This window comes from Sesamum indicum, linkage group LG2 (genome assembly GCF_026168435.1).
Source record: "Sesamum indicum cultivar Baizhima isolate 11 linkage group LG2, ASM2616843v1, whole genome shotgun sequence".
NCBI classification, from domain to species: Eukaryota; Viridiplantae; Streptophyta; class Magnoliopsida; order Lamiales; family Pedaliaceae; genus Sesamum; species Sesamum indicum.
This window is the reverse complement of record NC_142658.1, coordinates 20,893,449-20,921,445: the sequence shown is the minus strand read 5'-3', so window position 1 is coordinate 20,921,445 and position 27,997 is coordinate 20,893,449. Positions and strand designations below refer to the sequence as shown.

Here is a 27,997-nt window from a genome sequence, read left to right as displayed (position 1 = left end):
TCAATTTTCATATTGATTGTAAATAAAATTTATATATTTTGGGGTTCACTATTCTTCTTAACAAGATATTTTAATTAAAACGAAATTATAACACTAAAAAATTGGAAGAGACAATACCCTAAGCCTCAAATCACATTGTCCGATTATAAAGAATCTAGAGATAATTACATTCTCTTGCTTGAGATTTTGTGTAATTATACATAGACTCCGTGTGGTTTAAAAAATTACATCTAGCACTCCTGAGATTTGCTTCTGTCTAACAAGTAAGTCACTATGTTATTAAAAATTACATAAAAAAATATTAATGATTATTTACTATGATTTTAATTTATAGCCAATAAAATCGTAGTCTGTAGCAATTTTCTTATAATATTCAGAAATAGGGAGAGTGATGGAGAAAAATACAAACCCAAATACTATTGGAGAGGATAAACAAAATCGTAGAATCTATAAGAATGGAAGTCCGTGCAAATCAAGCAATCCTACAGCAGTAGAGTCAGTACAGTAGCCGTATGCGTCGTCTAATCAATTACGACATGAAATCGACTCTTGCTTTTGTCTTTTTTCTCAATGTCGACTGCATTATTAATTTGCTTAGCAGCTAAGGATTATATTTTTTGGATTAATTAGTAATACTTTCCACTTAACCTTAATTAAAGTCCAAGTTTGATGAACAACTGATAAACAATGCATCATTATTTAAAGAGAAATCAAGTCTGCAATTTAATTTCTCATATAAGGATTATTAATTTAGGTCGCACGTGGCTACAGTGCAAAAGAAAATGGTGGAGAGTCTGAGGGTGCAGACTTCAACAAGTGTTTGACGGCCTTTATGAGAAGGTACAAATGCTTGTTTTGTTGAATATGATGACTAGTTATGAAATTCAGATATTATGTAGGGCTAATATATGTATGCTCTTCTGCTTCCTTCCTGCGTACATTCCGTCTTGAGAATATTTTTGCTATCAAACAGCAATCGGTTAGTTAGTTCTTGTCCTGTATGTAAGCTCTCCAAAAGTGGCATCTTGAGAGGACAAAAACAGAAAACGCAAATTGACGCTTGTCAACAAGCATCGCCTCTGATCGATGCGTGTGAAATTCATTATAAAAGAACCTGTGTTGTACAAATTTCGAGTTCTCCTGGCATGCCATTAATATATACATGCACCAGATGATCATCATACAAGTGAAAATACATACAGAAAAATACTAGTGTTGAACACCTAAGTTTCTGTCAACAGAAAATAATGCTATTACAGCTAGGAGTGCTCGCAAGATTGGTGACCACCCTGGCACAAGCATCCTCATTCATCTCTAATTTAATATATTTATCGTTGTACTAAAACCTAATAGTTAAGAATACATATCACATACAAACAAGTCTGTTATTTGAAACAAGAGCTCGAATCTGATTAGAAAGCTCCAAAGGAATAAGCAGGATCCCCGGAAGTATCTCCAGGTATAGAGTGGATGAATTCAACAACTCTGAGGAAGATGTAATGCTCACCAATCCAAGCTGATATTTCTTGAAGTGTACAACTTATCAATATACTGAATGACTAGAATGGAGGCGTTGATGTATCTAATCATTTCTCTCTCAGCTGACTCATCTGTAACAATGTCCAAGTAAAACTAATCACATCAGTTCAAGAAAATCACCAATATGCCTCAAAGGTAAGATGCTATTAATCATCATCATCATCATCGTGACATGAATTATGGATGGTGAATGCTATAGACATTTTACAGATCATCTATGGTGGAGAATATGCAACTAATCGCTATTGAACCAACAGTGTCTAGTTGGATAGGAAGGAAATCACTCGATTGAGCACCAAGTGTCGGCCTCCATGTTCTTGTTAAAGTAATTCACTTTAGCCATAACTTGAAAGTTTCTAGCATCAACAAGGAAAATGTTTGTGTTTGATAACCACGGTCAAGACTGTATTTTTTTGGAAAAAGGGTCTAACAGGATGTCAGCTTGAAACTGAGAAGAGAAAGGAGATCATGGCTGCTCCAAACCCAGTTGCAAACTGGAATTCTTGGAGTTCAATCAGTATGTTCTTTCAAAATAGAAATGAACATGTACGCTTCCGTTGCTGTTCCATTTTTTATTCCCTTAATTTGAATTTAGTGGTTGAATTCATGGGATAATGTTGGAATACATCTGAATTGAAATCACTTTAGTACTACCCATAAAAATGTGAATAACATCCATGATGCATAATATGAAAAAGGGTGCAATGATAAATTCACAGATTTGAACTTACCGGTTTCATTTAGCTTCAAAAGTAGTTGATCCCTCGTTGGCAGACCATACATACCAGCATAAACAGCAGTTCTGACTGCCCACGTGTGATATGGTGCACATGTTTTTGCATAAGCTGTTGATGCAGCATCTTTCAAACAGCCATTACTGCAAGTGGCACAGTATATTTTCAGATGCTCTTTCAAACAAAACCATAGTTCAAAGTATCATGAGCAAATAAATCGCTAGGATGGACTGGCAAGTCATATCCCCTTCAAACGAAATTATTCATCTACTATAAATTAATCATGCATAGTGCAGGAGATAACATGAACAACAGAAGCAAAATCTACGAGATCTGGAAATTTAAAGCTATAAATTGATGCACAGATACATAGTTTAAATTAATCATTCTTATGATTGCTCCGAGCTTTTAGTATAGTAATGGGGCAGAAAGAAACAGAGGAAAGACAAAAAGGAATCCATGAATACAAAAACTACAAACCTACTACTCGACAGTAAATCTGGAAACAAGAAAGTCCATTACTAAATTCAAGTTGCAACCAATCAGAACTTATCTCCAGAACATCAGAAATGTAGATTATTTAAATCTTAAAGCAAAAAGAATAACAAGGTGCCAAACGTACCCTGATGACAAAAAGTTTTCAAATAGAGCTCTGATGAGATCAAGACCCTGTCTAACTCTGCGTAAATTACGTGAAAGACTTCCTGGCGTCCTCACTGTGTCATTTTGTGTATCAAAATCAAGTATATTATTTAATGTACCGTAGCTCTCTGATGCTTCTGCAAGACCACTTACCTGAAATGCATCAGATGTTGGATTCAATCCAATAAGTTAACAAGACAGGAAAGAATAAAAACAAGTGCAACCAAATTGTTTGGAATGCTTATAATCTGAAAGAACAAGATCTTACTTATAAAGGAGGAAAGTAAATTTAACTTCAGTTGCTGATAGTAACCAGTGAGGCATCAAATAGAAAATTAATATAAAAAAGCCATTCAGCTATGTTGTATGTCAGGGTCCAATGAATGACTAACAACAATTTGATTATTCAACTTCATTTTCTATTTTTCCAATACACATTCTTTACTTTACAAATTCTTACATGGAAAAGGCTTCATTTCTCGCAGTTAGTTGTCACTATGCAGGTTTATTTAACATATTCAACTTCTAGTATTGAGATTAAATGCACTTGACTTATATTTTCTAGCTAAGGTTATCTTAATGCTTTTGGGGTTCCTCATTCCAGATGCTGTTGCCATTCCACCTCCTAGGCTTATGTTTTTATTTTTCAAGAAATTAGAAATGGTACTCTAAGTTACATGTATAAGTATGGGAGTGCTTGCAAAAACTTATGTTTTTAGAGAAATGATTTTTGTAGAAAAAGTTGAAAGTTGTAGCAGAATCACAAGTGGGTAGCGTTTATAAAAAAAAAGTGAAAAGCAAGTAAAAACTAAATTAGATAGTGTTTGGAGAAAAATCACTTCTAAAACAAACTTAATCGATTAAAAACCGTTTTGTCCCCATACGTTAATAAGATACTATTTTTGCTTATATTTGCACTTGTTGTTCGTCAATTTAAAAATATTAATAGAGAAGCTGATGTTTAATTTAATAATGGTCCCTTTAAGTAAAATGATTGGTGATTCATACACAATAATTAAACTTGTATGATTGCAAAAAAAAAAGGTTTTATTAATTAATCGTAGTCTCAACAATATACTCTAAATGTGTCACTCTGTTTCAATTGACATAAAAAAAAAAGGTTTTATTAATTAATCGTAGTCTCAGCAATATACTCTAAATATGTCACTCTGTTTCAATTGACATATAGTTGACATTGCACACAACTCTTCAACAACTATCCATATTTCTTGAGCGTGTAACTTCACATTAAAATATACCTAGGTACTAATACTTCACAATATGCATATCTCTACCAGAGAAATTAACTCATCCATATTTCCCCTTTAATGGATCATTTACATCTATATGTAGACTAGAAATGGATGACAATGAGACTTAAGCCGTAACACTAATCTAGAGATTATGAAGCTTGATCATAAAATGGCCAAGATGAAAGCAAAAGTGCAAGATTTGCATAAATCCTGAAGCATATCAGCTAATCCAAACAATTCAATATTCAAACAAAGCACCATCAACACAATCACATGATCTCACCGCAACAATAACTACAAATTGTAACATAAACACCAATTTTATATCCAGAAATCCATAAAAAAAAAGTCATTTAATATTAAATCTGCATAAACGAGGCCGTAACAAATTGGAAAAAATTCAGACCAAAATTCAACTTACCTTAGAAACATACTCTAATTCAGCGAATTTGAACGCCATGCCTAAACAACCAAAGAGAATCGAGACGAGGGAGCACGCATCACAAAAGGTCTTCAAATCAAGATCATAATTGAGACCCTTATCCTTCACCACCGCAGAGACCTCTTCAAACGCATCCGCCACCGCGGACAGAGGCCTCGTTTCGGCCGTCGCATCCTCAAAAGCATCATCCTCATCCTTGGAAATTCTTGAAATTCTACCAGAATTTTCGCTCCTTCAAAATCAATAACATATTCTCACATTCAATCATCAAACATCCAAACTCGAAATTCAAATTTCAAATCCCAAAAAAATACGTGAAATTGCTTACTTTTCAGCGCATGATCCTTCAGTTCTTGAGAAAAAAGAGTGGAATTTGAGCGCCATGGGTTTTTCTTCTCGGGAGAATGTTGGCGTTTCACCTCAAAGCAAACGAATGATGCGGGCAGAGATTGTGTTTCTGTAATTTGGAAACGCAGAGGTTTAAATATAGAGATTAAAGTCGGGCTGGGAATATCGGGCCTGCGGGCTTCCCACTTGCCAGGAAACTGCGAAATATGATGATACGCGGAGCGGTTTATTTTGGCGCCACCTATAACGAGAAAAAGCAGTTACAGCCATCGATTCTTTTACCTTTCTTTTTTTTTTTTTTCCTTATTCCTTTTTTGACCCTTCATTACAAACCTAACCTGTAACTTATATTTATTTATTTATTTACTCTTTGGATAAAATCCAATATGATTTTGTTACAACCTTCTAATTTAGGCAGCAGCCATTTACGAAAAATTGGAAATAAATATTAATTCTCTGAAAAAAAAATAATTAGAATTTTGAAGTAAAATTTTCCCAACAATTTATTTAATTTTTTAATACTAATTGATATGGTGCGTAATGCGGAAAGGTGAGAATGATAATAAATTTACCTTTAATTCTTAAATTATTTTAAAAATCTTGTTGAATATTTTTAAATTTGAGGGAAGTTGATTGATGATTAAAAAGATTGCTAGTTATAATTTGAGTTCAGAATTCGCTTTTATTTATTTTTTGAAATAGTGTTCTAATTTGACACACAAACAAACATATCAGAAGTCAAACTGTACATCACTTTCACAAACCAAAGTCTTAAAATAACATTGTTGACCATATGAGGGATTTCCCTGCTTTGGCTAGAGCTTGTTAGTGCCTTAATGGATCGCCGCCGCTCCGCTTTTTGTTTCCCCTTAATTCATTGATTGCTGTTTTATTTTATTTTTTTTGTCTATAAAATATCATTCAATTAATATTTAATATCTTAATAATAATTAATTAAAATAAATTTATATGGTCAATATTAAATATTAAATAATTTTTTATTAAGAATTTATAGTTTTTTTTAAAGTCATCCCACAGAAAGTTTACCTGCTGACTTGGAATTTGGACAACAGACCAAATCGGATAATGACAATTGCAAAAACCCATGAAAACTAGAACAAAAAGCCCATAAAATCAATTCATGAGGAGCCCATTTCCAGAAGTCGATTATATGGATCATTCATCAACTTATCTTGGGCTCAAAGTTGCACCTAGTTCATGAAACATCAACCCAATCGGAACATTTGCTGATGGTCTGCAAATATGTTCGCTTCATTCTGCTCAAAAAAGCCTTAAACATATAGCAAACTCACTCTCTTTAGATCATACATACATACACAAGATTCATTCTAGGAAAATCAGAAGCTAAGCTAAATTCTTGATCATGTCCCACTACATATATGTGCTGTTAAACATGGTCTGTCAGCTCAATCTCATCTTTGTTTTCGCTCTCATCAACTGCTTGATGAACCTGAATTGGCTTCAGTGTGTAGAACTTGGCACAAAGCAGGTAATAAATCAAGTTCACGAGCTGCAACAGTGTGATCAACCAGTAGAAATACTCCAATTTGCCTTTGTTCAGATTGTCATCCGGCAGCCAGTTCGATCCGTTCTTTCCTGCAGTAAACTTGTGCACAAGAGTAACCAAGAGCGTGCTTGTATAACTCCCGGCTGAGATTGAGAGCCAAAATAATGCGGTCGCGGTGCTCCTCATGCTCTCGGGTGCCTGATCGTAGAAAAACTCGAGGTGCCCGATTGACATGAAGGCTTCAGCTATTCCGTGGAGACAATACTGTGGCATTAACCAAAAGACGGAGATTGGGATAGTTGTCTGAGGATGGTCGATTAGGCCGTAGGCCGATGCAGCATGCTTACGCCTGATCTCGATGAAGCCTGCAGCAAATGTGGCTAGCAACGATATAACGAAGCCTATCCCCATTCGTGTTAGGAATGAGATCCCGCGTTCTAGGCCAGTGAATTTGCGCATTAGGGGGACGAAAAGACGGTCGTAGAAGACAATGGTGGATAGCATAGATGTCTGAGTGAAGACACTCATTGATGCAGCTGGGATTTGGAAATGTTTTGTGAGGTGTCTGTCCATAGACTTGGCCTGCTGGAGGGAGAAGGTGTTTTGCTGGGCGGAAGCTGTGATGAGGAGGATGCCGGCGGCCCATATTGGCCCCATTCGGATCAGGGATTTCAGTTCTTCAACACGGTGGACAGTGCTGAGCTTCCAGGGGTTGGGGGCCTTGAGGTTGTCATCCTCAGTTACAATGGCAGCCTTGTCCAAGAACCTGTGTGTTTGATCAAATGGAAGAGGATTTTTTATTGGACATGATGAAATAACAAGGGAAGAGAATGCGGAGAAATTAAGAAACCACTTACTTCATGCTTTTGGTATGAACAAGTTCGCCACCAACAGAGATAGCAGCATCAAGATCCTCATTTTGATACAACATCTTATGGTCAGAAACCATAGGCACATTTCTCTTCCTGTACGCCGCCATGCAGACCTGCAGCAGCCTCGTAAATGGGCTGCCGGCAGGATCCACTTTCCGGTACAAAGGGAAGCCAAATATAAACGCGATAATCGAAAGAAACATAGCAGCTGTTGGAATTCCAAGTCCCCAACCCCATCCGACGTTATCTTGAACGTAAACGATAACCGTGGTAGCCACAAGGATGGATGCCCCCATGCAGAAGTAGTACCAGTTGAAGAACTTCCAAGTTGTGGTCTTCTGCTCAGGGTCATTTTCATCAAATTGGTCGGCCCCAAATGAAACGACACAGGGCCGAATCCCCCCTGAGCCTAAGGCCGTTAGCAAGAGCGAAACATAGAGTATAGCAAGTTGGCCTGAATCAGCTTCTTCACAAATTTGGTCATGTTTACAGGGTGGAGGCCTAAAGTTTGGCAGCACCGCTGATAGTGTCAAGCTGATCATCCCCTGTAATAGATACAGTTAACAATATTTGTAAAGTCCATCACAATTACAAAAGTTCTGTTGCTTAAAAAAGATGAGAAACTCAACTATTTGGTATATAATTGAAGCAATTGTTATGGTCCAAAACCTTCCCGCAAAGGCATCTGCGATGAACGCCCCGAGCAACGGTGTCATGGCTGCAGTTCCTCCGAAGTTGGTGAGAGTGTTGGCTGCCTTAGTCATTGGCAGATGCAGCTGGCTTGTTAAGTAGCTGATCATGTTGGTACCAAAGCCAACCACAGCCAATTTCTCACATATTTCATTTGCTGCACAAAAAATATGAATAGAATTAGCTACTAAATTGATCATATGGCAAGTGCAATAACACTTTCAATATAATTTTTGAACAGTCAAACTTGATTCGTATAGGAATTTTTCTCGCAGACAAAATCAATGGTGAATATATACGTCACCAATCAATGTTACAGCCCTTATAATGGTTAGGTGTGTGAGAAATTTACAACTTATGTTCTTGATAGACAATAGCTTACCGAAGATGAATGGCATAGTGATGATGCCACCTTGTTTCCTTTGGACATGGTGATGATGGTACTTTTGCTTCATTGTATCCATATTTGATGTAGTTCTTGTGGTCTTTTAGCATCAAATGGACACCAAAGCCAAGTATATATAGGCAGCTGATACACACACAAACACACATGTAAGTTAGGTTTCAAATTTCTCCCCTCAATGTTTGGATGGATCAATCTGGATTTGGAAGAATGACTTCAAATATTCAATTGATTTGAGATTCATGGTCATGTGACAAAATATAGTTCAAAATGACAACATTGCATTATCTAAACAATTTCACTTAATATTTTTAGTTTTAAAGAAAATAAATCAAATTTAGATTTACATTTTTAAAAAAAAAGGTCGAATATGCCCACCCCAAGAAACTACAATTGCAAAAGAACAAAAAATAATAATAATTATAATAAATGAAAATAAGTGTATAGGAGGCTCACCGCTCATTCAAACATATGGTTGTTGAAAGAGTAGAATCGTGAAGGGATTTTATGTGAAAGAAGCGAGGACAGCTGTGGAATTTTCTCTAAAGGTTTTCTGTCGTCATGCCACTGATGTCCACCCAATTGGATTTTCTATTTTATATTATATTATATTTTTTTATTTAAGATATAAAAATAACATATTATATTTTTTTTATAAAAAAAGTTTATAACGTGTATCCTGTATATGTTAAAAGAGTAAAAGATAAAATAAAATTTGAAATAAAACGTCCAATCTGAGTATTAAAATGTATTCACCCACTTTTCTACCTTTTATTCGAGAGAGTTTTTTCTCATTCTTTTGGATTTTATTTATCAATAACTAATATACAGATTGTCAATATCAAATATTTATGATTAATCAACAATTATTATTAAAATAAATTAAAACATTCCCATATTAATGAAATTATAACTCGACTCATTATCATTGATCGGGTTCAACTTCGCCAACTGTGTTATGTATAATGAGGTAATTTGAGATTGAAGTCAAAGCTGGTGAGTTTACTATTGAATAGATGATTTATTTGGGTACAAAAATTAGTGATTTATGCAGCACATGCAGTTGTGGTCTCACAAAACAATTACGACCTTCTTCTTCATTTAACAGATACCCTAAATTGCATTCTTTTAATTTCCAGTCTCATAAATAAACTTCAGTTGCCTTTACTTCCAACCCTATTTCTTTTTTTTATTTTTTCATTTTTTAAGACACAGAAAATGATTTCCACTAAATATACATCTTAAATTTAATTCGACTATTATATCAAGGATTCAAAATTATATATAAATATATTAAGTATATAATTTTATATAAAAAAAAAACGTATGAAATTCTTAATATCAGCTAGTAAGTGTGGCACATTCCATACATGTGCATAATTTTTATAAAATATTTAAATTATATTATTTACTTTTTATAGAGTTAAAATTACTTAAAATATATATAAGATAAAAATGAATGCAAAAAAAAAAAAAAACTACCAAAAGGTAGCTATAAAAAATCATGATGAGTGGAAAAGTTAAAATTAATTTAAAAAAATTAATATACCAATAAATAATCAAGTTAGATAATAATTAAATTGTGGATGATTGTATTGTCATCAAATCCTATTTACGGAACCATGTGTCACCTAAAATCTTAATTATGAAACTCAAAATGCGTCTTACCCTTAACAACTACTCTTAAGAATGATTGAATTATTTATTCTAAATTTTCTTGCATTTAATATAAATACGCAGCATATATCAAAGCAATATTCTTAAATAAAATAAATAGCATATATAATGTTTATGAGCATATCGGGTATGTGTTAAATATAATAAATAATATAAGGGATAATCACATTTAAATTCCTGGTCTATATATGATAAATTAGATAAATGATCCATGTATTCTATATAATTACGAAATTCCCAACAGTCAAGAAGTAGGGGTGAATTTTGTAACAATATTGATGTTTAGGAGAAAATATATATATAATTTTTCAAAAAGAAAATAATTTGTGTAAATGATATTAAATGTTTCTCAGTAAATGAATGCATAAGTACTCAATAAAACAGAGATAATTGGTATAAACAGACTATAGTAAATATAAAGGGCAAATTACAATAACCTTTCTTGAGGTTTGACATAATTACAAATACCCCTCCATTGTTTGAAAAATATAAATACTTCCTAATGTTTGATGAAATTATGTAATCCTGAAATGATTGTATGAAATTGTCAACTTTGCTCTTATTGTATTTTTTTTAAAAAATTAAAAATTTATATAAAAAAAAATCAAACAGAGAGATGGAAAAATTTTAAAAATTATAAAAAAAGAAATCCACTTAGTCTATAAAGAAATTAAAAAATAAATAAAATTATAATTTTTAATCCACAAGATCATTTTTGTCAGTTCACTATAAAAAAAATGAAAACTTAATTAATTAGGCTAATAGTTTGATGACCGTTAAAATTAGAGAGGTATTAATATTTTTTTAAATAACGAAAAAATATTCATAATTATATCAAAACCTGGTAGAAGATAATTGTAGTAAACCCAAATATAAATATCCAAATACAATCCGCTATTCATAATTACATGAATGTTTATTACAATGGCAAGTGACGTGAGAGGTGACACAAGAATACCACAATCCAAACGTATGTTTATCTGCATTCAGTCCCACATTACTTGGCATGCGCACCGAAAATCCATCCCTCGCGCGCAGCAGAAAACACATGTCCACCGTAAATCTCAATCAAACATTTGTGCCCACCAATACCATCAAATGATCAGCAGTTTCTGGTCAAGATTGAAGACTGATCGATCCTTACTACCTCTGATCCCCCCAATCAAATGAGGTTTCAGTTCCAAGTTTGATAACAAGAATGTAGTGGAGGTGGAGGATGTCTGATTCTGACCAAGTGGTCCTCTGTTGCATGACTGGTTTCAACTTTGTGCCCGTGATCATGCTACGCGTCACTCACAACGAGTCCGTATCTTTCATTTTAAATTTATATTTTTATGTTATATTAAATTTATAAATATAAAATCACAACAAGCTCCTCCATAATTACAAGTACTTCTCGTTAAATGAAAAATAACAAATACCTCTATAAAATTTATGATCGTTTAACAAAGATCCTCTTGTAACAAGCTATTGTATAAGGTATTTATTAGATATTTGTAATTTTTCAAATAATAAGAAAGTATTTGTAATTATAAAAAACTTGAAGGAGCTCATTGTAATTTATCCATAAAATTACTTATATAAAATATCTATGTTATTAAGGGATAATTACACTGTCAAACCCTGAGGTTGTGTAGAATTACACGTAAACTCTTCGCGATTTAGAAAATTATATCTAATACTTTTGAAATTTGCTTCTATCTAACAAATAAGTTTCCCGGTTAGTCAGAATTCATTGGATTATATTACAATAACAAAAAAAATGAATAAATTTTATATTTACCTCCAATTGACTTATTATTGATTTATTGCAAGCTAGATAAATTTGTTTACGAGTAAATTATCCTTATACATCTTTACATATTAATGCATGTGAAGAGATATATCTTCACCGTTGTAAGGATAGTTTAGTCCCAAAAGATTTGTTTGGTCTGTAATAAGTTAGTAATAAGTCAATCGATGGTAAATATCAATTTTTATTCAGTTTTCTTTTTATTATATTAACAAATTTAGTGAACTTTGACTGATAGAAAGACCTATTTGTTAGACGGAAGCAAACTAGATGCAATTTTTCAAACCACATAGAGTTTATGCATAATTATACAAAATCTCATATAGAAGAGTGTAATTATCCCTATAATTAAATTGAAAATTTGAGAAAAGAATTTATACATATATACGGACCATACGTGTGAAATAAAAAATATAATAAAAGAGCTATGGTGCGACTAACTAAGGCTTTAATTAAGCCTTAATTGGTTGCTTGTACATGTTGTCTACTAAGCAAGAGGGCGTTCGTAAACTCTGTATACAGTATTTTGAAGATTTATTAAAGGAATGACTATTATACCCTCATAAATGGGGGTAATTCTCATCACATGCATGCGAGGACCATATATGAATTATTAGTGGAGGTGGGAAATTGCAGGTACAAAATGAGTCATTTTCTGGCAGCGTAACATAGTTACTTTATGGAAGTTGAGAGATTTTTGTCCAAAGGAAAAGAGAAGAGAGAGGTCGTGCAATTTCTTGTTTGGCTGTCACTTTTTACTCAAGAAAGTAGGCAATCTCCAAACCCCATTTAGCCCTTTGTTGGCTTTCTGTTTTTTGGTGATCCGAAAAGCTACTTTAATCGACAACAAACACACCCCCACCAAGAGTTTGTATTTCCTAATTAACCCTTGTCGAAAGATGCATTATAATTTGCTTCCATATGGCCAAGAACGACTTAAAACTCTCAACAAATGCCAACTATACGTATTTAATAAAACAAAGATATTTTTAGCAGTCAAACGTGTACGTATATACTTAACAATGTGGACGAAGGAGTCACGTCTAAATAGTAAAGTTGAGGCCTCATAATCAAAATTTTATTATGTTCGACTCCAACGATATGGGCATGTAATGTGCTTTTATAGTAATTTCTTCGTCTTCTTTAACTACATTCTTTAATCTAAAATATTGATATATTGAGTCAGTTTTTGAGTTTGAAGAATTAAATAATTTAATGAGACAAATAAATTCCCAAAAAAAAAAAACAATGAAATGTTGCGGAACCCTAATCGGCAAGAATTCAATAACTGCACTACTAATTAGACCTTATACCAAGTAGCATCTGTCCCTGGGTGCAAATACCTCATGAAAAGGAAAGAAAATTAAGATTTGGAATTATCCTTGAATTTTTTTCCCAAAAAGGAAATATATAAATATATATATATATATTTATGTATGTAAAAGTAAATAGAACCGAAAAATTAATTAAAAAAGCGTGAGTTCTCAATTACTAAACTAACAAACTTATAATTTGTTTGATTAGGCTGAAAGGTGGATAAAATAAATAAAAGTTAAGATAAGTATATAAGAATAAATTTGATAAAGCAGATCAAAAAACATAAAAAAGAACAAATTTGAGGAGAAGTATAACTAAATGTACATAATACTCCTCATTTAATTTTGTTTCTAACCAATTGAGGGAAAAAGTGAACTTATAAGCCACCAAAAAGACAGAATAATACATATTTTGCTTTTATTTACTTTATTACCCATTTGAAATTCAATTTTATTTTTCTGTCCAATTAAGAAAAAAAGTGAACATATAAGCCACCATAGAATCAAAAAAAGTACATAATTTGCTTTTATTTACTTTATTACTCATTAAGTTACTATAATCGCTCTCGTTTTTCCGAACAGATAAAATCAGGGGCTACAATAAGTTGCTTGTTCTCTCATACCAAAAAGATAAGAGAAATTCTATGCCACAAACAAAAATGTGTATAGATCAAGAGTTTCTTGTCAACCCAAACTTGCAGCCAAACAAGACAACTACATATGAAGAGAGAGGTGACAGTTGCCAGGCCAGAACATCGCCCAGATACCATAAAATGGTCATGCCCCTGCGTACACAATTATATTTCCATTGCCAATTTACAGAAAGAATTAATGAAAATCGTGCAATACTCAACAAAACGAAAGCAAATTGATCGCTGATTATTTGGAATGAAAAGATTCCCATGGTGCAATCACAGAGATTAAGGGAAGCTCATGTACAGGACCTTGGAAAGAAATTGTATACGAGCACCAGAGACACAAATATAGACATGACAAGGTAATTACAGTTTTCTTAACACGATGATCCTCTTCATCGTACGAATCCTGGAAAGATGGCAGAAAAGGTTCACTGTATGCGTACAAGGTGGTTAAGAGCTAAAAAGAAATAAGATGGGAAGTAACGAAAGAGGGCAAATTACGGCTGGAAAAGATGAAACATGTCCAACTTGATTCCTGTCATCATTCTTCAAACTCGTGGATGTGATCTAAAAGGTAGTTTGCAGCAAGCTCCTCGTTCTTGTTGCAGGCAAAGAACACTTCCAGTACTAGCGCTCGATCAAATCCCATAGCTTCAAGCTGAACCACATGATGGCAAAAAACACCAAAATCAGTAACTGTTGCGACATGTTTCGTTGTACCCTCACATAGTGAAAATCATTACAGCACAGAGAAGGGACGGCATCAACTTCAAAGTCCAAGTGAGAAATTTCAATTTTCAATTCAGAACCCCAGTGTCTGAATTCCAGGAATGTTCTATGTCCACAGTGAGAATTTCGTATTAGTAGGTCAAAGAATACTATGTTTGGCTGCTTGATTAAATTTTATTAGCTGTGCGGTGAGCACCCAATAAATTTTTCAGCAATCTCCGTAACTTCTTCTGATTCTAAAAACAGTATCCTATTAGGAAGCAAATATTATGAAAAGAAAAAAGAATTTCCCCTTTTGCCTACCGTGAAATCTTGCAAAAGGCTTTCAGAAACATGTACTCAAAAGTCTAAAGAAGTCCCTTAATTCCCTCCAGAGAAGTAAGATCGAGTCAGTGTATCACTTACCCTTTCTATGGCTTCACGTTCCTCAGGTGTAACTTGTATAGCCTGTGGCATTGCTCCAGCAAGCTGCTCCAGTATGTTCCTGATGCATCAAGTAAAAATAGGGGGGAAACCAACAAGTCAGCAAACCAATACTTGCAATGAATGAAAAAGCATGTTTTGAGCATAAAATGCTAAGCTTATGATACCCTGCTCCGCCTTCAACAGGCTCATTAATGAGACGAAGAAAATCAGCCTGGTGTTCTTGTATCAGTCTAACTAATTGAGGATTTTGCTTTCCTAGTTCCTGAAGCATGGGCTGCCGACAAAAACAGATATCAATCAGATGTTTGCAAAGGAACATATTACCAATCATTTAAAAGAGGTACAGGTTTTTGTCATAGAGTGCCAAGCTACCTGCAAGATCTGTGGATTGGCCTGTACCATTGCTCTCAGTGCTTGGAACTGAAGCAAAATATTAAGAACAAAATTTTCTTACAAGTCTTACAAGAAAGAAATACCCTTTTTCTTCTTGAGGTTTTCTGATTCATATAACTCTACCTGTGGGCTGTTACGTAGAAAATCCAAGGTATTTGCACCACCAGCATTTGAGCCCACACTTGGAAAGCCCTGTACAAGAGCGTCATAGTTCCATCACCCAAATGCTTCTCACTCGGATGAATGAAGGATAAAAAGACAAAATAACCAAGAACCTGTGGAAAAAGATCCAGTGGATTTGCATTTGGGCCAGCTGAAGGTACTGCTGCTGGTTGAGCTGCTTGCTGAGGCTGAGCTGGCACGTTAGCAGCCTGCCTGCTGGGCACACTTGCAGATGTTGGTGGAGCTTCTGCTGACTCAGGGATCCCCTGAGACATATCAAACAGTATCAATACTAAATTCAGCAAAATTCGGATATGTTTCACCTTCGAATTAAGAAAAACCATCAGCAGCCACATAGTCAAACAAGAGCAGATGGAAACAAATACCACATCGTAGAACGGGAATGTCAGAACCACTGTTGCCACAGAAGACTTTCAACCAAGCAATGAAAACCTCAATGAGGATGAGCTACCCTAAGAGCAGAACACATAACCATAATTGGACAAGTCAAGTTATGGCAACATGAGAGAAAAGGATGACTTCCTATAATCCCAATGTTGTCACTAGAAAGAATTATGGAAGGGGGTAGGATCAAAAGCAGATAAGTGGTGCCGGAACAGCTGGCCCATGAAAGATCCAGCAAAGGGTAACAATTAGCATCAGGCTGCTGTCCAAAACAAAAGTTAACATTGAATGAGTAGTTCATCCAAAAAACACAGGAATTCCCAGTGAAATCCCTTCTCCTCATCCCCAGAGAGTATAGCCAAATTTTAGTCATGATGGATCTGTGTCACGCTCACACATGTTCCTTTTCAAGGATTAAGGCTTTGAGCATCCAACAAAAAGTCACCATTGACCAAAGCACCAGAAAATTTTTTAGTACACAGAAGAATATTGGTTTGACAGACTTACAGAGTACAAATATTCAACTGCTCTCTCTGGATTGTTGTAAGCAGCACGAAGGGCTCGAACAACTGTGTCTCTATCCCAAGTTCCCCCACCCATATCAAGAATCTGCTGGACTGCTCCCTCAAGGTTGTTTCCAGCAACTAGATTAGATGCAGCTTGGCCATACACATCCGACCTGCCACCAGAAAACAACCATCAAAACTCGACACAATCAAAGTACCCCGAAGCTAACTATTTAGATACAGATGTATCAACATCAAATCTCATTTTACAGATGCTCACGTATTATTGGCAGCTGGAATAGGAGAGGGAGAGGGAGCGGGAGCGGGAGCGGGAGCGGGAGCGGGAGCGGGAGCGGGAGCGGGAGCGGGAGCGGGAGCGGGAGCGGGAGCGGGAGCGGGAGCGGGAGCGGGAGCTGGAGCGGGAGCAGGTGCAGCCCTGTAAAGTAGTAACAGCATGCGAGGCACAAATTATAAAGCAAATCCTATCCACCTCCCACGCATAATCAAAGGGAGGCAGGGTGGATGGATATTGATAAATCCCCACACCATATTAGACGGCATATAGATAAATCTTACGTCGCTGCAGGAGTTTGCGGAGTTGTAGATGCTGGAGTTGGAGTGGGAGCAGTACTTGTCTGTGGTGCCTATAAGGAGTGAGACAAAAGTAGATCTAAATACTGCCACTCTAAGTAGAATGATCAGAAATTAACAAAATACTGTTTTTAATTTTATATGAAAAACAGAACCAATCTAATATTTCAATGTCAATCAAACATAGTTAAGCAATCAAATAAGACTAGACACAGTGCACATGGGAGTCAAACGCTAGAACTTTTGCTGAAATCTCTAGGAAATAGTTAAAAAAAGACAAATTGGAGTTACTTCATAGATGAAAAATTCAGGGGCTGATCTCAAGTTTGCCACACCATAACAGCTGTATAAAATGCCGGATCCCACCTAATTCAAATGTAGGCAAGATACCAGCCCAAAGTGTACTTTGGCCCCTCTCACAACAATAATTTCAGAACCCTTTTATAGAAATAGAACAAAATGAAGAGGCTATTTTGTACAACTCTCTGTCTTATTTTGGTGATAAAAGATAAAAAATTCAGAGTCAAGGTAACTAGACTACTAGAGAATAGAAGAAACATTTCACATTTAGAAAGGTATCGACAAGTAAATTTTCTTTTGCATGAATGGAATCAGAATATAGAATTCCTGCTCTAGTAGACAATTGCATCCCATATTTAACATTCAGAGTAGGAATCAATATGTCAAACAAAGGTACGACAGCTAACATCTTAATTCACGATGTATATTCTGATAAGATCGCCAAAAAATACAGCTATCATTTCAAAAGGATAAGGGACCACAGAATTATGGTCAAATAGAATCAATAAAAATCTTGGTTTTTTAATCAAAAATAGAAAAATCACACTGCTGAAGTAGCACATTGGGTTGGCATTACCTTCACAGTGGGTGCACTCGACATTGTTGAGCCTTCACCTGCTGATCCCTTGTTCTACAACATTACATAAAGAACATCATAAATATATCATCACAATCAATAGCAATAGCAACATGTATGGTAAGTCCTAGATTTTTGGTTGTATTGTAACAGATGTGCACAATTTCAGCTTTTAACAACGTACAAAAAATAATATGGATATATGCATGCCCACTACCAGATCCATTTCTAAAATCTGCGTGATCATCTTTATGACCAATAGAAATAGAGTTCAAAGTCCACAGCATGTTGTATCAGATTCATCTCGGTCTAATAAATTTTGGGCATCTCTTTGCTTGATCGTCATTTCTAGATCATAAAAGGATACTAAAACAAAGGGTAAGGAAGAAATTGAAAATCATATGCAAAGAAGTAGCTAGCTCTTAAAAGATCCACCTCTGAGGACCTATATAATGTATTTCTGCCATTGTTTATCAACCTTTACCTTGGTCAGCATAACAACAACAAAACTACTCTCAGCAACTTTATTTTCTTCCAGTGTCGTTCCATCTTTAAGAACTTTTCCCTGATGGATAAGCATCTGTTGCGTGGCAGGATAAATATCTGCTCCCTGTGTACTTTCTATGGTTTTCTTCACATCCGCAACCTGCCAAATAAAACAATGATAAAGATGAGCAGAAAGAGTCATACTTTCAAGGCAATATACGAATTTCAGGTGCGAACTAGAACATATATATGTCACCATAAGCATTGTTTAAGATGAAGTACGCTAGATTCTAATGAAACTCACTACTCATTATTACCACGCATGAGTATAATCCTTATTCTCAAACTCAACTTTGAAACATATCAGTAGGAAAAGTAATTCCACCAAATATTTTGTTCCATCTAGAACAAGAGCAACAATATGCACACACTCCATGAAAAGCAATCGTGTTTTTGATCCAGCCTCAAAAAGATCTGATCACAAGTAGAACCCATTTTAGGAAATTCTAACAATAATATGTTGACCATTTGGTTCCTCTTGTGAAAGCTAGAGATTTATTATGCAGTTAAAAGATCATCAAATATGTTATGTCCACCAGAAGATGAGCGTTTATTCATTTCCTCAGTCTAGTGCATGGTATCCGCCACAAACAGCTTTTCTCAACTGGGAAATTAAAAGAAAATCCACTATAGCCTCTTTGCTTAATCACATGTTTCTTCAATTTATAAGAAACTTCATGGAACTTAGGTAAATAGTTCTCCTTAAATATGGATTCATTTCCTTTGTGCACCGAGCTTCTATAAGGAAATATTTCCTTGATGTGGTTTTGTAAGAGCTAAGAGGGTATGGTAGCTTATGTAAAGGGCTACACCAAACCTTTTGATAGCGATCACTAAAAATAGCCTCTAGTTTTGCTAGTAAACTTTAAGATATACATAGATGTTCTTTGTGATTTTTCATTCCTTATAAACAACACTAGACGGTGTTCACACATCAGCAACCACCATGGCACTGCCATTGACCAACAGCGAAAAAATCAACAATTAGTGAGTCCTTTCTGGTTTTATGAGAAATATCAATATTGCTAACTTCAAGAATTAAACTCCATGACTTCAAACAAGAACCATTTGGAAATTGTTAACCAAATGAATTGCGCTAAACAAAACTATAACGCCAGCATAAAATTAAAGAAACTCTTAATGTTACACATTGAAGACAGACATCAAATTAAGAAAATTAGAAATAATTCTTAACATGATGATTATCCACGCCAACTAACTTCAGTATAGCAAGCTGAAAAGTTCATCACAAAACAATCACATAAAACAGTCCCACAACTAGAATGTATATGTACACTTGACGAAGACATGAAATGCCCGCAATTCAAACATAAATTCAGTAAACTAACACTCTTGATCGAACTACAAAATCACTCGAAAAAAGCAAGCGAGTACAAATCGAAATACCCAAGGACCCGAAATACTCGACAACAAGATTTCAAAAATATAAAAAACAAATTATACCCATATTTCATACGGAATTCTGATTCTGATATCAGACGAAAATTTCGAAGAAAAAAAGAAACAGAAGAAGAACACGAACCGTATCCTCGGGCTTCACTTCGATTTCGAAGTGGGTGCCCTTGAGAGTCTTCACGAAAATCTTCATCCTTATGAATTTCTTATTTCCACGAACAATTTTATCTTTATCAGCGTCGCAAAATCGGATCGGGGAGAGAGAGAGAGAGAGTATTGAGACGAAGAGGACAGAGAACCCGGCGGTGCAAGTAAAGAATTATTTAATTTTTTTTCCGCTTTCTTGAAATTACTAGATGTAGGGATGAGACGCGCTTTTGGTTGTCGTCAGGAAAACGGAGAAGCAATGGAGATGATAGACTTGGCACGTGATGGACACGATAAGGGGGAAGAGAGTAGTAGTAGGGGGAAGGATGAGAATAAAAGTTAGCTAGATTTTTGTCCGACAAGGGATTTGTGGGATTTAAGTAATGTTTATCTTATGAGTGGGACCCCCTTTTGCTATTTCACTCTGGAAATTTTTATAGCTTTTGGGCCACAGCCCAACTGGAGTACTGGGCCGAATACTTTCTTATTTACACTCATAAGATATTTACACTCCCAATATTTGTTACATGTAAATAATATTAAGGATATTAGATGTGATTTTCAAATCATATGGAATTTATGTGTAATTATATCAGATCTTATAAAAAATGCAGTGTAGTTAACCCTTTTTTTATTCTCATTGTGCAGGTTCAATTTCTTTTATATTTTCAATTCCATCATTATAAATAGGTGAATATAATTTTATTCGTCACTTACATATAAATCATGATTTAACTTGTGATTTGATCCGTGCTTTATTGTAGATATATTATTTATTTTGACTTCATATAAATCCCGTAATTTTGTCTTTAAAAGATGCATCACTCAATAAATAAACTCTTAAAATTTATAAACAGCACAAACTCCTCGTTAACACCAATATGATAGAATTACCTACATTATTGTCGTCATCTTTACCCATCATCTCTAATTAAATTACTCAACTTTAAATTAGGTCTGGTACCTCACCAGTTGTAGAATTTGGTTAAAAGTTATGTAGAAAAAGCTGCAGATAGGGGCTTAAAATGTTAGATTTTGGGGTTTAGGGCAGCAGGATGTGAATATTAGTTTAATCGGATTATTATGCTTGTAATATGGAAAAAGAGCAAAAATAACTCTCTTTATTTTAGAAAACGAAACAGCAAATATCTGTCCAAATCGTTAATAAATGGATAATTTATTATTTATATTATTTTATTTATTTTTTGTATCCGAAGAGATAAATTATATTTAATCCATTAGGATTATGACAAATGTTTTGATTTTAACACTTCCCACGCTATCCACGAGCCCCCCCGTCCAATTTCCTTCCACCAACCCCAAAAAATTAAAAAAGGGAAAAATCATAAGAAAGATGGGAATTTCTTAGTTTGTTCATGAAATTTCTAAAAACATATACAAAAATCGGGAATCTAAAAATATCTTTGGATTTTACGAATCTAAGTTTCTCTGATGAAAACAAATTCATAGTGGAATATAAATATCAAAATTTAATTAAATGTATAAGTAATTTTAAATTAAAAAATATCTTTTAATGGTAACGTTCTTTTCTCCTGTTCTTTGACTTTTTCGCAAATTCCATTCTTTTCTTTTCTTAGGAGAAAAATCGCTTTCTTCACGGTAACAAGAGAATCCATGAATATCATCTATTGATTTTCCCTCTTTTTTTTTTTTTTCTCCCTTTCTTGGAGTAAAATTTTGCTCATGTTCTATATATATTTTTCTTTTAAGTTTATTTTCTTAATTTTAGTAGAACCAATCAAGCACCCAAAAAACTATAAAATTTTGCATTTTGTCAAATCCTTAACGGTATATTTGGATTTGAAAAAAGGATTTGGAGAAAGAATTTTAAATGATTTCATATGAAAAGAATTTGAAATTCATACATATTCATTAAAATATAGCTCAAGTTTAGAAAAGAATGATTTGAAATTTTTTAAATTTAGAATTATCTAAATATTCAAAAATTTGTTATTAACGATTTGAAATCTTCAATTCAAATGGAATGTAAGAGAAAATTATCAATGTTATCTAATCTATGTGAAATTATTAATATTTATAATTTGATAATTTTCAAATAATGGATTAAGTTTTGGCTTGGAATTTGATATAATAATATATTTGGTTCCTAGAAAGACAAAAAAAGGGTTTTAATGCAATTTATTCCCTGTAATATTGCAAATAAGTAAATTATTCTCTTATAAAAAAAATAATTTATCCCTCTACGTCTTTTACAATGTTGCAATTTACCCCTCCCCTCTCTTTATATAGGGAGGTAAATTACTTCAATTTAAAAAATACAAAGAAAATTATTATATTTTAAAAAATATAAAAGATAAATTGCTAAAAAAATATATAAAAAATATTTTTTATTCATTTGAATATTACAAAAAAAGAAAATTACTTGAAGTTTTTCCGACAAAAAAGAGAATGTAGAAAATTACAAATCTTGCTTTGTATTGCTTAAAAAAGTATCTTGCTTTGGAAATTGAAATGGTATCCGTCACTTGGCCTTTCAGTATCCTTTTTCGTAGGGATTACAAAAAAGAGAATTTGTTATGCTTGGAGACTATCAGTCAAAATACCCCCATAGATTACTCCCTCAAAATATATCCAAAACCTTCATTGTATTTTTAACAAATGAAAAATTAATTGATAAATTCGTCCTCACTATTCCAAAAAAAAAAAAAAACTAACCATTAGAAAATATTTCTTGTATCAAAGCTCGTTAAAATATCAATGTCCAATTTGGTCGTTGTAACCTATCAACGTATTAGTAACTCAAACTCAATATTCATATATATAATCTATGTATTCTCTGTCTACCCACCTGGATCCAACTTGGGTACAAGAGTCCTTGAGCATTCCTACGACTATGGGGAACAGAGTATTTGAGATACTTTCTCTACTCCTCCTTTATTTAAAAACGCAAGTATTTGACCATCTCGCTCTTCTTATCAACACAAATTAATAAAACAGAGTTGTTGAGCATGAATCAATAATTCCAACTGGGATGCTTCCTGTAACTTCATTCAAAAATCAAAACTCTTTTTCAACTAATAGTGTTATGAATTAAATTATTATTGAATTTTTTTTTTCTTTGGATTGAGATCTAATCTAATCCAACAAAATAAAATTCATGTGAAAACAATAAATAAAAAATTCTGCTGTGTACAGACACATAAAATATCCACAAAATATCATATTTTCGTAAACTATAAACCAAAAGCTTGGAGTTACCGTCGGATCGAGAGTTAATACGTCATATCATCCATCATCATTAAAATAAGCTTAAAGGCTTCTTTTTTGAGGAATAAATAGTTTAAAAAATTGGAAAATACTATTAAAGAAAATAAGAAAAATAAAATAAAAAGAAGCCCACTTGTTCAAATGCCAAGTACAACTAGTGCAAACCAACGGATTGAAAATTGATTCGTTCAAATACAAATTATTTGCCCAAACTCGTGCAATAACAAGTCAGCCCCAGTTTTAACTTTTTGTCCTTAAAAGCGTGCTTTCATTAGTAAATGAGATAATTAAAATTTAATATTCAGTGCAGCTGCTTTGTTCCTCAAATTTCGCCATAATTCGCAGGCAATTCCCATAGGCGTACGTGTACTCATCAACCATATTTTCAATTTCAGTATCAAATAGAAAAAGTTCAAAAAATAAATAGAAAACGTATCAACAGTATCCTATGCCTAAAGGGCAACCAAAAAAGAGGCTCTGTCCTATTGGGCCGGCAACGTTTCGGGTCTCCATGGAATGTCACCCGACCCGAACCCCATATCCGAATAGTCAAACAACCCATCCAACGCCACGTATTCACCGGTACCGCTACTGTAGTCGGGCTCCGTCTCCCCGCATCCAAACCCAAACGGGTCGTAACTCGGGATCTCCCAAAACTCGCTTCCGAGGTCAGACGAGTCGGACTCAACCCGAACCAACTCAGCCCTCAACTCATTCTCAGCTCCACCAGGAGAGGACGCCGTCGGCGGAAGCCCAAGCTCGTCATCAGAAGCCTCCAACAAGTATCCCAGATCCGGCCGAGACTCGCCGGAAACCAAAACCGTCTCCACCGCCTGGGCGGCATTTCCGTCGGCGGCAGACGACGGAGAGGCAGTAATCTCCTCCTCGAAGCTCTTCATGAACGAGTCAAGGTCCTGAGTGGTAGTGCAAAACTCAGAATCATCATCCAAACTATCCAAGAGATTCTCCCTGAGCCGCTTCACCTCCGGCGAGTCGATCTCCGACTCGGGCCCCTCCGTTTCATCACGGCCCCTCTTCTTAACCTTCAAATCTTCCATCAAATTATATACTCAAGCAAGCAAAAGCCAGAAAGAAAGAATTTCCCACAGTTGTAAACCTTCTCCGGAAATCTCAAAAGTCGTAGAGAGAAGAAAAACACAAACGGCGCAATGAGTTGTGTGGGGGAGGGAAAGGGAATGGGAATTTATAGTGGGGGTGAAACGGCAAAGTGGAAGAGATAACGGAGGGAGGGGGGGCAATGATGGTGACGTGGGAAAACATGGGGCCAAATCACGGACGTCTCGGCAATTATAAATTGCTTTCCTTTGACGTGTCTGCTCATCTGCTGTCTCGTAATCTTGGTGTAGTGGTAATAGTCCTATTTGTTCTAGGAATCTGTGTATTGCGTGATTATATTATTAACTGGAATTGAAAGTGGATTTGGAGTCCGGGGAGTGGGGGGCCCAGTTAGGGCATAGTCAATCACGATTCTGTGTCCGAATAGGGTTGTTTGTGGGATTTAAATGTGGGGTTAAAGTTTAATCCAAGTTGGGCGTCGGCACCGGTGGGGGTTGGGTGTGGGTGTGAGCGCTCCTCTGCGGAAAAATTAAATTATGACCCCCTTTGTCTTTATTGATTCTTGCTGGGATTTTTGATGTGGGGTGGACCCCTCTTTGTTTTCAATTTTTGTCTTATGCCATTTTTCTTTTAATTGTAATTTTGTTGATTTTCAATATTCGAAATGTTTTTGTTTTATATATGTTTGGGCTACATTATTGCCACGTCTCTTCAATGGCATCACACTGATACCAATCTTGAATTTTTCTAAATTTTCACATCATTAAATATTGATGTAGATCAAATATTGGACAAAATCCAATTTGCCCCTTAAACCCTACTTCACGTAACATATACTTTTCTAAGCTAACAATACAGTATTTATCCTTTATAATTAATTTTTGAGACAATCTTACCCTTATGTTATATTTATAATTCAAATAATTTTTTTTAATAATTTTATATTTTAAGTTTAATTCAAAGAAAATATTTTGTAATTATAATAAAATAATAGAAAATTAATAAATTTAATAGTTTGAATGTTATTATATTTTATGGACTCAAAGTTAAGTAATAAATGAGTACACAAAATACACAAAACAATTTCATAAAAATATATTATTAATTTAGTAATAAAATTAAGTTATTATGCATACATTATATTTGTTTATGTATCTACTATATATATATATATTAATTTTTACTCTACTTGTAATTTAAATTTTTTTCTTATTAAAAAATAATTTGGTAATGATTTAATATGCAAAAAACTAAAATATATATTAAAAATAATATAATTATTCAAAGTATGAGAAATATTTTTGTCCAATCAATGGGGTAAATGTTATCTTTGTTAATTTAGGAAAGTAAGTATTACATCGGGAATAATTAGGGGGGCAAAATATACTTTTACCCTAAAATATTTATACGTTAGTGGGATTATATGTCTAATGCGCATGAAACATAAACTCAATTTTTTAGTATGGCAAAAACTACACCAATCCCTCGCAAAGTTGTCACAAATCTTAGGTTGACGTTTCATGTTACTGGTCAGTCAATTTAACTATAATTCTTATAAATAATTAAATATTTATTTTTAATGTAATTGAATAATATTATATTAAAATCATTACCAACCAATCTTATAATTAATAATTATAATTTTTGAATTATCAAATGCACGCTAAAACAACATACCACAACTGCTAGTTAATATAGAAAAGAAAGACCATCTACAATTATAAACGACAATTAGTGATACTAACACACTAGTTTTAAAATACCACAACTATACCCTTATTAGACGATTTTAAAAAGTAATTGTAATTATTTTTTTAAACAAAAGTGATTCCACGTCATTTTAACATCATTGTACTAATTTTATTGTTGTTGTGATAATACTTTAAATTAATTTTTTTTTAATTTTCTTTCTCTTGTATTTGAAATAAATTTATTGATATATTTTAATTATATACAAAAAAAACAGCATACCACGAGCGTAGTTGTAGAAAAATGTGTAGTCATACATAAATAAGTATGGTCCGCATTGTGTGCGTTTTGATCAAGTAGAAGCTGCCTTTGGGATAAACGTCAAAGCTCTCTAGAGAGTAGAGAAAGTCAGTCCAACCAATTAGATTGAGAAACTTTTGTATAGATGCATTTTGTAACAAATTTATTGACATATTGGGGATTTTTTTTAAATAAAAAAACACACAATGTATTATACTATAATTAGTGATATTTTGAAAAAATAAAAAAGAAAAGTTAGATGCTACCTACTATTTCTTCAAGTGATTTTTTCAAAACTTATTACTTATAAAAAGACATTCATTAAAAAATAATTTATTAGGTGAGGAATATATTCAACATGGCATTAAGTATGTTAGACGTACTACTGAAACGTGTAAAACACACCAAAAGCAATTTACAAGTTTATTTGCATAGTTATGGATGACAATTGATGTGTTGAATTTAGATCGAAAAGCGTATTTTGTTTGTCATGATACCTAATACAAATCATGTGGATCTTGTATTAGTGCGTACTTTTAGTTGTTTATTATTGACATAATTCTATATATTTCCCCTCTAATATTGATTTCTTCTCATCTTAATTCCTACAATCCTCGCGTTGAATACAAGACCGACGCCCAGAGTTTTTTTTTTAATACAAATACACATCGATTCTAAATTAAAAAAAAAAGATAAACATGACAGCTACATTTTATGAGATTTTATATAATTATAAATACTCTTTTATTATTTAACAAATTATAAATATATCCATCAAATGAATGTAGCTCATAAACAATGAGTTGAAAATGACTACTTTACCTTTGCTATTTAATAAAACGTTTGACTAAATGGGAGAAAAAAATTGAGGGCTGGTAGAGTAAATAATTCGTAAAACAAATTAGTCCATAAAAATATTTTAAAAAATATATTAAATTATATTTTAGAGTCATCATAAAAATTGATGAAAACTTAATAAAAGCTAATGAAGTTAGCTTGTTTAAGCAAACATTAAAGTCCAAAGATTATTTGTGATTTTTTAAATAAGAATGAGATGTTCGTAATTAAGATAAATTTTAAAATGAGATGGCTGTAATTTATTCAAAATAAAAATAAAAGTAAAAAGAGAAGCTCAAAGTTGAATATTCGCCGGTCACTAACATACCATTGTTTCTATCCTTAAAGACAAATAGGAAAAGATTAAGGGTTTCCGACTTTTAATTATGGGCAAATTAAAACCAAAAAATAATTTAGTTCAATAAGGTGTACTAAAAGTACAATAAAAGCAGCTCCCCGCAGTTGCCGCAACGTTGTCCTAGATCCGCCCCTGTCTAAAATCCAACATGGGGATTACAATTATTATTTTAATCTACCCATGTACTCATAATCAATAATTGCAGGTTTTTGTTCGTATTTTGCACTAAGAACAAGTTACCTACGACAGCTCACTGCTTAGTTCCTAAGGTGGGAAACAAACTGCTCTAATTATTCACTCTATGCCGCACTTAATTACTATTTAACATAATTCAACACATCTCCACTTACTCGGAATTTAATAATTATGTCCACTACTCTTCCCCTACCTTTTTATAGGCCGTCACGTCTGCTCA

General features: G+C 33.8%; 4 protein-coding genes across 5 annotated transcripts; all 4 read right to left on the bottom strand.

Moving 5' to 3' along the window:
- Positions 1–1,053: 1,053 nt before the first annotated feature.
- LOC105156396 (Glycolipid transfer protein (GLTP) family protein) lies at positions 1,054–5,151 on the bottom strand. Its single transcript, XM_011072515.3, has 5 exons — positions 4,939–5,151; positions 4,590–4,842; positions 2,896–3,068; positions 2,271–2,416; positions 1,054–1,610 (listed from the first exon to the last, which is right to left on the bottom strand). Exons 1-5 carry the CDS (start codon positions 4,992–4,994, stop codon positions 1,504–1,506), a joined length of 735 nt encoding a protein of 244 aa, XP_011070817.1. The 5' UTR covers positions 4,995–5,151; the 3' UTR covers positions 1,054–1,503.
- A 900-nt stretch (positions 5,152–6,051) lies between these two features.
- On the bottom strand, positions 6,052–8,718 carry LOC105156394 (protein NRT1/ PTR FAMILY 3.1). Its single transcript, XM_011072514.3, has 4 exons — positions 8,431–8,718; positions 7,988–8,205; positions 7,344–7,903; positions 6,052–7,252 (listed from the first exon to the last, which is right to left on the bottom strand). The coding sequence occupies exons 1-4, from the start codon at positions 8,510–8,512 to the stop codon at positions 6,367–6,369; spliced, it is 1,746 nt and encodes a 581-aa protein (XP_011070816.1). The 5' UTR covers positions 8,513–8,718; the 3' UTR covers positions 6,052–6,366.
- Positions 8,719–14,091: 5,373 nt separating this feature from the next.
- Positions 14,092–20,257, bottom strand: LOC105156393 (ubiquitin receptor RAD23d). 2 transcript variants are annotated; one of them, XM_020691977.2, is made up of 13 exons: positions 20,053–20,257; positions 18,448–18,609; positions 17,964–18,017; positions 17,072–17,139; positions 16,910–16,931; positions 16,776–16,867; positions 16,497–16,668; positions 15,698–15,850; positions 15,546–15,614; positions 15,402–15,449; positions 15,194–15,303; positions 15,009–15,087; positions 14,092–14,532 (listed from the first exon to the last, which is right to left on the bottom strand). In XM_020691977.2, the coding sequence occupies exons 1-13, from the start codon at positions 20,116–20,118 to the stop codon at positions 14,416–14,418; spliced, it is 1,212 nt and encodes a 403-aa protein (XP_020547636.1). In that variant the 5' UTR covers positions 20,119–20,257; the 3' UTR covers positions 14,092–14,415. The 2 variants fall into 2 exon arrangements, with proteins under 2 accessions (XP_020547636.1, XP_088733773.1); XM_088877647.1 differs by having other exon boundaries at positions 16,776–16,931.
- Positions 20,258–23,688: 3,431 nt separating this feature from the next.
- Positions 23,689–24,517, bottom strand: LOC105156392 (uncharacterized). Its single transcript, XM_011072512.3, has one exon. The coding sequence runs from the start codon at positions 24,377–24,379 to the stop codon at positions 23,804–23,806; it is 576 nt and encodes a 191-aa protein (XP_011070814.1). The 5' UTR covers positions 24,380–24,517; the 3' UTR covers positions 23,689–23,803.
- Between the last annotated feature and the right edge of the window lie 3,480 nt (positions 24,518–27,997).